Source organism: Meleagris gallopavo, chromosome 19 (genome assembly GCF_905368555.1).
Source record: "Meleagris gallopavo chromosome 19, MGAL_WU_HG_1.1, whole genome shotgun sequence".
NCBI lineage: Eukaryota > Metazoa > Chordata > Aves > Galliformes > Phasianidae > Meleagris > Meleagris gallopavo.
The window spans coordinates 6,749,899-6,760,656 of NC_139422.1; the positions used below are offsets into that span (position 1 = coordinate 6,749,899).

The 10,758-nt window shown below is 51.1% G+C and overlaps 1 protein-coding gene across 1 annotated transcript; it reads right to left on the reverse strand.

The window, feature by feature from the left end:
* On the reverse strand, window positions 1-6,279 carry MYMK (myomaker, myoblast fusion factor). The gene is made up of 5 exons (XM_010720969.4): window positions 5,913-6,279; window positions 3,610-3,724; window positions 1,605-1,753; window positions 892-1,008; window positions 1-291 (listed from the first exon to the last, which is right to left on the reverse strand). Exons 1-5 carry the CDS (start codon window positions 6,045-6,047, stop codon window positions 145-147), a joined length of 663 nt encoding a protein of 220 aa, XP_010719271.1. The 5' UTR covers window positions 6,048-6,279; the 3' UTR covers window positions 1-144.
* Window positions 6,280-10,758: the final 4,479 nt, after the last annotated feature.

A 10,758-nucleotide genomic window follows, 5' to 3' on the forward strand; every position in this document is an offset into this window, starting at 1 on the left:
CTTCTCCAGGGGAATTTAGCAAAGTGAAAGCACATCAACTCAGGCTGATGGTGGAAAGAGCGAACCATCCCACAGAATAAAAGCCCTGGGTGTGTATGGAGCTGGTGGGCAAAGATCCTCTGGAGCAAAGCACTCGCAGGGGGCTCAGACGCAGCAGCACAGCGTGGAGCAGTCGAGCCTGGCAGGGCTGCCAGCCCCCCCAGCCTTCTTGTTCTCCTTGGGTAGCAGCAGCACGAAGGCCATGGCCAGGGCGCAGTGGTAGAAGCTGTGCACGTAGGTGTAGTCCCACTCCTGCAAAGGGGAGAGCATTATTGGAGCAGCGGGTGCAGAGCGTGGGGATTCTGCAAGTAGCCCAAAGGAAAGGGATAAAAAAGATATCCTGAGTTCTGCTGTCAGAGAAGAAAGGATTTTCAGCCTTAAAAAAAAAAAGGCAAAGTGGATTTAACACATTCCAATTTGCACATTTCCCAATTGGTGAATGAAGTGTTTCATTACCCTGCAAAGGACGAAGCTGGGAAGGGTAGGAGGGAGGATGGGGTGTGGTGGGGGGGACGCGCTGCAAAGTGACATTTTTATGTTCTGCTAGAATGTGCAATTACTGCATGCTTTGAAAAATAACCCTCGGGGATGGCGGCGAGGTCGGATCTCACAGCTCCCAATGCACGGAGCAGCCATAACGGTGTGGGTGGGATGTGTGAGCTCTCATGCAGAACAGGGGCACTGGGCAGTGGTGGGAGCAGAGGATGAAAGCAGGGCTGTGTGCACCCAGGAGCCAGTGGGGCCTTCACCTTGGCATGAGGAAGGTTGGGATCCATTCATGCCACAGATGTTAGTCAGGGTGATGGCCGTGGCCCGTGGAGATGTCAATGTGGGTGAGTGTGCAAATGGTACCTCAAAGAAGAACCTCAGCATCAGTGCTAGCGCCCCGAAGCAGAAGCCAGGACCGATCTGTTGGGTATAGATGCTCTTGTCTGGATACAGCCCTTTCTTCTCCTTCATCTTTTGTAGCTGCAAGCACACAGAGCACACTGAGCAGCCTCACCTGTGGCCCACAGGGGCTCCATGCCCAGATCTCGTTAATGCTAACACAAAGAACCACAGAATCACAGAACCATTTGAGTCGGAAGGGATCCCTAAAGGCCACCTGATCCAATGCCCTGCTGTGAACAGGGGCACCTGCAACTCCACCAGGTGCTCAGAGCCCCATCCCCCAACCTTGGGTTTCTCAAGAGATGGAACACCACCACCTTTCTGGGCAACCTGTGCCGGTGCATCACCACTATTGTAAAATTTTTTTCCTTATATCCAGTCTAAATCTCCCCTAACACAAAGCCATGAAACACCCTAACACAAAGCCGTGCAAAGCTGCAGTCCAGCTCCGAGGCTGTGGGCTCTGCCTGCACTGGGCAAGTCCTGTGCTCCACTTCTGCCTCTGTTTTCCTTTTGCACAACGCTGGATTCTCAACATTCAGCCCCAAAACCTGAGCTAAAGATGCGTGTGCCCTTGCAAACCCAGACTCTGAGAGACAAATTTAACTTGGGGCTGGACCTTGAAAACCTCTTGCAAGTAACTGGAAAGCCCCAGACGTGCCTTTTGGACGCACCCATTTCACGGTGATCACCAGCACAGCTGTCCCAATGGGTCCCGAGTAGATGCCGTAGCCCCAGCGGTCATGGTAGGTCCTCACAGCGATGGTGAGCACGCCGAACATGATGAAGGTCGATCTCTTTGGTTCATCAAACTCGGCCAGGGCTGTGGGCAAAGAGCATGGATTTGGCTCAGCTGTGTCTCCTGCTCCTGTGATGGGTAGAGCAGCTCAGGGCCCCCAAGCCTCAATCCCAGGGACCCCAGGGTTGGGTCTGGAATTGGTCGGACAAGATGATCTCAGAGGTCTTTTCCAATCTTAATGATTGGGGCTGTGCTTTAGGTTAGGGTTAGGATTAGGATTCTACAGCCATCAGTGCTGGGATGTGCATTCACCCCTTCCCCTTGGCTCTGTAAATGCAGGGAGCTCAGCACACCTGTAGGGCTGACCCTGGCAGAGCCTGCTGCTGCCTCAACCAAAAATACAGGGATGAACGCGGGGTTCTTGCAGCTGGTGGGGCTGTGCTTGGTTCCTGCTCTTCCCAAAGCCCTCCCAGATTTCCTGGCTGTGGTGGGGATGGGGCTCCAGGCTGATGGGCAACGCCGGCACCTGCCTGGGTTTGCAAGCTGGAAGTCGCCAGTGCAAGTGAATTATTGAAGGCTTTTGTTTAGCACAGAATGGGGTAATAACTGATAAAAGTTATGGATCCCAGTGGGCTCCATGCTTTTCCAGCTCGCACAGCTGTGTTATGGCTGTCCTGGATTTGCATTCCGGGAAGCGTGCCCGAGGGTCTGCGTCCGCACATGTGCGCCTGGGCTTTACAAGGCACAGCCAGAGGCTTCCCTGGGCTGCAGTCAGTGCACCTCCATGTCCTTGGATCAGGTTTTTATAGGGAGTTTGGCTAAGGGATAATGTCCGCATTTTAATCTCTGTTGTTTCCCTGCGGGTCAATATTTTAAACATCTTAGTCTGGGATTATTTCTTTAATTATTTATTTATTTATTGTAAGATTTTTTTGAACGCAGTAATGAAGCAATCGAGTTGAAATTTTGCTGCAAGGAACCAAAGTGTCTGGATCAGCACTGACCTTCCCTGACACTGCCGTCATCTACTGAGAAATGTCCTTTGCAGACCACGTGCCTCGCTGCCCTTCCTGAGCAAGCACAGAGCTGCAGGTCTGCAGCCTTCACCCTTCTCTAGTTCTTTCATTGTGTTCATTCCTATTTTGCCTCGTTTCAGTGGTAAATGAGGAACAAGAAGGGAAAAATAGAGAATGGAGGGAATGCAGGAATAGGAAACCTGAATATGTCAGAGTCAGGATTTTTAATGAAAAGCGAGTAGAATACTTTTCTGCCTTTTCTAATCAGATCTAATAATTCCCAACAGCCCAGACCAGGCTTGATAACTGGGGAGATAGATTTGTTTTGACTTTGGTTTGCTTGCTATCAAGGGAAGTGGCAGGCTCTGCATTTTGAATGCCTCCATGTCGGGACATGGGCTGTTCCATGGGCAGAAGAACTTCAGCACATAAACCAATGGGCACAGCATGGGGAAAGGGAAGAGAAAAGAGAGATTCCCTGGTGTGTGAGGTCTCAGACCAAGTCACAACTGACAGATTGGCACAAGCCAATCTGAAATAAACAATTCTGCTTATGTAAAAAGATAATGATGGAAGAAGAATGCCTAGTTTGTTATAACAGCAGGCTCCAGGGCTCTGTTTATCTCCAAGAGCAAAGCCATCCCACTACCACGCGGGATGGTTTTGGTGAGCATCCATCCACTAGGTGCAATGACTTTCCAAGGCATGTGTGGTACACAGGCAGCCCTGCCCATGGCAGGGGGTTTGGAGCTAGATGATCCTTAAGGCCTCTTCCAACCCAAGCCATTCTACGATGCCATGACATAAAGAAAGACCAAACCATGGCGTGGGCTGACTTCTGTAAGAGGTGAGTGATGTAGGTGGAGCTCCAAAGCACAGCCCTGCAACCAGCACCCACCTGCAGGGCCCCTGAGCTGTACTTACCCATCAGGGACACCCAGATGGACAGAGCTGTCCCATAGATGCTGAAGTACTCCAGGATGTCATAGCGCATGAAACATAGCACCGATAAGCCAGGGCCATCACATGCATGGTAAATCTACTCAAAAAAGGAAAAAAGAAAACATTAGAGATCTAGATTCTTACTCACAGACAGGTAAAATATATCTCCTCTTATCAGTTGGTTTGAAACAGACTTTGTGTGGCTGCTAAACCGTGGGAGCAGAACAGTCCCAGATCCACCAGGGTTGCTGATGTGCAGCAGTGAATCTACTGGAGAGATAACATCACCGTACCCAATGGCAAACCACCTGATTGCCAGCATCCTTCTGTCCCATTATAAATTATCTGCAGACTGGCTCTGCTTTGCCTTCCAGGCAGTGCCAGAATTTGCATTGTGATGGCCACACTGCTATTGTGAGCAGAGACCCACAGCTGCTTTCTTCCAGCAGAAGGAGGGGCTCAGACAGTTTTGATTCTAGTTGCGAAAGATTCTTGTAAAAGAATTCCTAATGAGTTTCCCAATGAAACACGTCTAGATGCCAGGTCACTGTATGGGCTAATTAGGGTTTCTATGGACTGAGTCTGGATACTGGTGAACTCACTCATTAATGCCTTCCCTTAATGCCTGCTGGTTCCTGCCCACTGGATGTTGCTCATCGATTGGGATATTTGCAAAGAATCACTGTCATGCAACACAGATGCAGACCAAGCCAAGAGAAATTTGGCAGAGCAATCAGAGCAATGCTCTTGCCTGGTGCTCACCTTTCCCTACCTGCTCCCAGCCCTACTCACTTCCCTCCACAAACACGATAGCACTGGAAAGGTCCCAGCACTGCTTGGCCCCGTGCCTCTGGGGCAGCCCCACTGCCATGCAGAGCAGGGATGCTGCTATTCTGTGTCACGGGTATCACTCAGAGAGCCCTTTGGCTCACCAAAATAGAAATGATAGCACTATGGCCATTGTTCTTCTCCCTGCTTCAGGCTGTGTTTGGAGATCAGGGAGGAGAAGGGCTGAAGGAGAAAGAGTGCCTTTCTGGCCAGCATCGTGACACTTGCTGGGCACGGCCACATGCAACCCAGGGGGTAATGTGACGAGAATGGGGATGGCAGCAGCTGTCACCCCCTGTCCCATCCGGGTGGCAGCTGCAGCCCCTTCCCCACTCGAGGATTTCGGCTCCGCGGTGAGGATCCGTCCCGCCTCCCCTCCAGGCACACGCCAACTTTCCGATGGGCTTCTGGGGAAGGTGGAGCAGACACAGAAGCGGTGCAAAATGAAATCGTAGATGTCTGGCTTCCCCGGGGAGCTGGGAGGGAGCTGGAGGGGGGGCTGTGCTCGGCGGGGATGGGTTTATTGACTGCTCCTGGAGTCTTTATGGAACTGGCAGAAGTTTTCCCCCTGCATTTCGCTTTAAATGGGGCTTTAAATGGTGGATCCTCAGGAATAAAAGCGTAGAGAGCTTTACCCTCAGTTCTGCTGCAGAAGAGCTGTTTGCACCAGGAAGATAGCCTCACTATCCACTGTCTCTGTGTCCATGTGGGGGACACAAATTGCTCCATGAAATGCCTTAGGATGGGTGGTGAGAATGAACAAAGGGAGGCAGGAGGTGCTGGCTTTCACACCACTGCCACAGTGGAGGGGTAAAACTTATTTTCCCTGATAGCTCAGCAGCATGTTTTAGCCTTTCCTTCCCCCCTGCAAAAGTCCCTGACTTCAGCATGGCTCACACCACCACTTAGCAATTGCAAAATCAAGAATTTGACTGTGTGCTTCTGGCTACGAGGACAGAAGCATAGTGAGATACTCTGAATGGCATTTAAACCCTCAATCCAGCGTGGCTATTTCCCAGCTGTAAAACAAAGAGAGGATTGGCTCCAGAACGCTGTGATGAATCACTGTTTCACATCCAGACTCTTCCTAAATTCACCATGAAACACCACTACATCCCCTCAAGGACAGCCCTCGGCACATCCACCCAAAGAATCACAGAGCCATAGAATTATAGAATCGTTTGAATCAGAAGTGATCCTCAAATGCCATCTGGTCCAACTCCCTGCACTGAACCGGGACGCTTACAGCTCAATCTGGTGCTCATATGCCCACCCAGCCTGACCTTGAGTGTCTCCAAGGATGGGGACGTTCAAGAACGCACTGCTCAGCACTGCACATGATGGGAGATAGGTAAAATTGGGTATTCTGGTGGTCACTTGGTGACATCCCCACTCACCCCCTTGGAAACCCCCCTGTTCCTGACACTGGGTGGGAGGAAACACACATGCACTCTTACCGCCACGAAGAACATGGTGAAGAAGTAGACCATGGCTTCCATGTGGAAGCGCCGCTTGGCCGCGATGCTGATGGTGGGGAGAAAGACCAAAGTGCTGAGGGTGGGCAGGAGGAGTTTGGCCACCAGTGAGCCCATGGGTGCCTGGCGGGCCGGCGGCTCCTGGATCCGTGTGAGCTGCTGGAGATGGAGGAGAAAACAGACGTGGAGAGAAGGCTTTAAACTTTAAATGCCCGGAGAGCTGCAGGCAAGGAACAGCTGCGGGCTGTGGCACAGCTGAGCCGCCCATGCGCTCCATTCCCTCTTGGATAGCAAAATTCTTGGGGCAGCAAATGCTCCATGCCCTGCAATGCCCCAGCTGTTTGTGTCCTTTGACGACTGCAGTTTGCTTAATGCTGGCTGTAATGCACATGCGTTTATTGCACACACCCATGGAGCTCTGAATCTGGCTTTTATCCCTGGAGGAGTGGCGCTGGGGAGCAACAAACATGGGAGCAGCACCAAATCTGAGCCAGCATCCTATCTGGTGTGAAATGCCGCCTATACACGTGTGTGCCTGGGTGCTCAGGAAGGGTGAAACTCAACCCTGTGGCAATTCAAGAACTGAGCTTTCTCTCTGCAGAGAGGAATAGGAGCAGATTACTGGGCGGTGTGGGAGAGCTGGAGGGAAGGAGACCAAAAGCCAAGCAAAGTTTGGGCTGCTAATCCACTCAGTGGCTTCTCTCTTTTATTATGCCTTTTTATTATATCACCGCTGCTCCCCTCCTAGGTTAATATCTTTTCCTTGGAGCCTTGCAGGGATTCTCAGCATCCTTTCGGTCCAGCTGTTCTCATGAGCAGGGAGCAGGAATGCTGAGCTTGAGCAAACGCCTTTGTGCTGGTGGGTTTGGGAGGGGGCTGTGGGCTGCTGGGAGCCACTGGCTGTGTGTGAGCTCTATAGCATGGGTTTGCCCATGCCTCTGATGGGAACGCAGGCATGCATAGAGAAAAAGGCTCTGTGAAAGCCTCCAGCCAGGCTGGAAAGGGAGAAGGAGTCACTTGAGTGTTGTGTGCAATGAGGATGGCCCAGTAGTATCAAGGCATGGGCATAGGAGAGTTTGCTGGCAGCCTCCCTCCAGGTACAGTGTGATGGGGTCCTGTTCTATAGGATATCTCAGGTTGGATGTTACGAAAAACTGCTGTTCTGAAAGAGTGGTGATGCAGTGGCACAGGCTGCCCAGGCAGTGGTGGGGTTACCATTCTAGAACCGTGGAGATGTGGCACTGAAGGACATATCTGTGGGCATGGTGGGGTGGGGTGGGGATCTGAGAGGTCTTTTCCAACTTGAATGATTCTGTGGTTCTGTAACTGGTCAGGTCTGCAGGTGAGCATCCCTTCACAGGGCGCTGCTCAATGCACGTCTTCAGCTGTCCTCCTGCCTGCACAAGCTTAGCACAAATCCCTGCAAAACTACAAATAAATAGTGAAAACCTCTATGATCCCTTTACACCGTGAAAATCTCTCACTTCGTGCCAGCACAGAACTACCCAACTTCTCCTGAGTGGGAACTGGAGCAAAGTGGACACATGTCCACAGCTGTGTGCATGGCAACCCCTTGGGACCATTTGCATGGACGTGTGACTGCAGTGGTCATGCAACAGCTTCAAAATCAGATCAAACCGTTGTCACATGAACCTCCCTCACTCCTTTGCCCAAAACGCAGCTGGAGCCCAGGGGAAGGGAAACCCAGCTGGCTGCTGGCTGCAGTGCGTGCCAGCCCTGGGCAGTAAGCGCTGGAGCTCTCAGGAGCAAGAAAACATTCCTCAGGTGCTTTGGGTTTTGTCTCTCCCAGCTGCACGCCCTGGGCTGGTGCTTGATTTGCAGCCAACACTGTAGGCATGGAGGAAAAAAAACACCCCTGGTTTGCACACGTGTTCCAGAACTGATTGAAAAAGAGAGCCCAAAGCAAAGTGTGCAGGGCAGGTGGCAGCTCACCTCCGGGTCTTTGTTTCAACACACGGTGCTAGACATGGGCTTTGCACATCTTCCAGGGAAGGAACCCAAGGGACGAAGGGCCAGAATTCTGTTCCTGCTCTCTTAAACAGGTAGGAAATCTAGAAAGAGCAAATTTTAGCTCCTGCGTATTAAGTGCTTCTGGAAAGCAAATTTCACATTCACATTCCACAGGGCTAATTTTGTGTGGACCCGAGTGCACACAAGAACGGTGATACATATGGCTGAAAAGTGGTTCCCAGATGCCAAAACCAGGTTCTGGTATGCCGGCCTGGATCCTTCCAGGGTAACACTAACCATGGCTCTCTGTGAGCACTTCTACTGTTTCAGCTCAGACGTTGCAGAGGAGAAAGGAGACACAGAGAGTTTTGTGTTATTTTTAATGTGAGGGTGATAGGTTGAGTGTAGAATGCACCGAAAGAGGAGTGGGGATCGATGCCAGTATTGAATATGAAGAATATATTCTCCTTTGGGTGAGTGAAGGAGCCGCCTTCCCACCTTCCCTACCCCAAGGAGCAGGGGTGAGAAGAGCACTGGGGTAAAATCCCTCCCATCGCCTTTTCAGAGCCACTGCATGACTGCAAAGAGAGCTTTTGATAGAACCACCATCCTTTCTATAGGACTGCAACTCACAGGTGTGGGAAAGACCTCTACAGCATGCTCCTGGCTATGGGGCAGGGCCCACCCACTCCCTTCTGCACCTGCAGCCTTATTAGTGAAATAAATTAGCCTTATTAGTGAAATAAATTGCCACTTAAAATGTGAGGCCTGGCCCCACTTTAGCTTCCTTCTTGCCCTTAATGATTCCTGCTTCCCGTCTCCCTGTTGAATAAGCCAGCTGTGCGTGGTCCTCACTGACACTTTGCTTTTTTCCTTTGGGTTTTCCACCCTTCCCTGCTCCTCTACCTGGTCATTGCCTGTTACAATGTCACCATTAGTGATGAGGACGTATGTTTTGTCACCTGTTTGTTGTTGCTCTTACCCCTCTGCTTCTGCTTCAGGGTGGGCTGCTTGGATGCCAAAAGTGGAAATAGGTGAGGGTCTCGCAGTGGTGTTTATTGCTGGTTTCATGGGGCATAAGGGTTTTGCTGCACTTGCAGCTGCTGGAGCACAGTGGCAATGGGAAGGTCTCAGCTCCAGCCCCCCTTGGCCAAAAATCTCATTTTCTGAAGAGAAAAGTTTGAATCTGTGATTTTTAAAGGCTCGGAAGCCAGAAGGGAATGAAACCAATCTTAGGATTTGGGGGAGTCTGACTCATGACTTTTGAATGCCTGTGGTTGGCAACGCTGCATAGCTTGTGTTCCTCAACACAATACCACACAACCTCCATGCAAGGCACATTCCACTAAAAGAAAAAGCTTTGTAATTTTGCCTTTTAATCTTTGCATAGCTTAAATTTCCAACGAAGTGTGATGGGTCTGAAGGCTCCTCCAGGTTCCTGCAGGATTATACGCCCTTTGGGGACGGATAGAACTAAAGCAAAAGAAAAAAAAGTGGTTTTAAAGGCATTAAAACCTGATGGCTACGACCACACCTGGGAACACTGCGCTCACTTGTGGCTTTCAGACTTCCCAGAGGCATTTTTAATAGGAATCTGATGGCGAGAGCAGCTTGGTGGCTTGTTGGTTTGACTCAACATATTGCAAATATTCACGGATGAAACCCTCATGCTAACACAACATAAATCACTGTTGTCCACATTTCATGTAAGCACGCAGAGCTTAAGTGCCTTGCCTAACACTGTGCCGTAGGTCACTCTGCAAGGGACCGGGAGAGTCTCCAAAGGACAACTGTTGGTCTCCTCTTACTTGGTTCAGTTGCACAGTGGTAGGCCACAGCCACAGCTCTGGAGAAGAAGCTAGGGCTGTCTGCCAGGGCATTTGTTGGGGCTTTGTCACATTTTAATCCCCCTGGCAAAGTCCTGGCCGTGCGGGGCTCTCACCCCACTCTGTGACTGCCTTACAGCTGTATTTACTGCGTGTAGCTGTGCAGAATTATTGAATAAGAGGGTCGGTTTTGCAGACAGCCCTAAAAAAGAAGAAAGTCTGGGAGATGTCTCACCCTTGAGTGAATCCAAAGCTGCCAGGGTCCTGGATCAGCACACACCATACCACGCTCTTCCAGCCTGGCTCTCCTGGATGTTTTAATGGGGCTGGGAACAGCAATGCTGCAGCACACCACGTGGCACTGGGGCCAGAAAAGGGACAATTTTGTCTGAAAAGTGGTGCAGGATGCATCCTGTGGCCAAGATGTGGCTCAGTCCACCAGAAGCAGGTCCTGCTCCACGCTCCTTGCTCCAGGGTCACCACTCCAGCAGGAGAACTTTCTGGAGCATCTGTTGCTCCATTTATTTGTACTGTGAGTTGTGTGAGGCACGGATTTGGGATGGAAAAGCTGGCCTTAGGGAAAGTGAAGCGCAGGGTTCGGGTTAGGGTTAGGTTTACGGTTCGGGTTAGGGTTAGCTGGAGCTTTTCCTGCACATTTGGCCATCTGCACCATTTGAGCTCCACCCCTGCTGAGATTTGCCCCTCGTGCACTATGCTGTGCACGGGGCTGGTGCTCCATCTTCCCATGGCTCAGTCCTGGACTTTTCTGGGAACATCCTCTGCAAGCACACTGCGCCCATCCCCAGGTTGAGAGTGCTTTTCACCCTCCACGCAGGTGCATCTTGTCTCAATTTACTCCAGCCCCAAAAAGCAGTCAATAACATCTGCAAATCATTTCTAACGCTCACGCCAAAAACCAGGAGATAAAAAACCCTGTCGTCTGAGCCCGGCCGCCGATGATTAATGCCGGACCTGCCGGCAGCCTCGGCAGCAGCACCGCGTCCCCCGGCTCTGGGGTGGTGCTTTGGATC

What these genes read in the sequence shown, in the direction of transcription:
- MYMK (XM_010720969.4), bottom strand. Translation starts at nt 6,047, where the DNA reads ATGGGCTCACTGGTGGCCAAACTCCTCCTGCCCACCCTCAGCACTTTG. An exon ending in TGGTGATCACCGTGAAATGG is followed by an intron (nt 1,009 to 1,604) that starts GTGCGTCCAAAA and finishes GTGTGCTTGCAG; the next exon opens with CTACAAAAGATGAAGGAGAA. An exon ending in TGCTGAGGTTCTTCTTTGAG is followed by an intron (nt 292 to 891) that starts GTACCATTTGCA and finishes TCCCCTTTGCAG; the next exon opens with GAGTGGGACTACACCTACGT.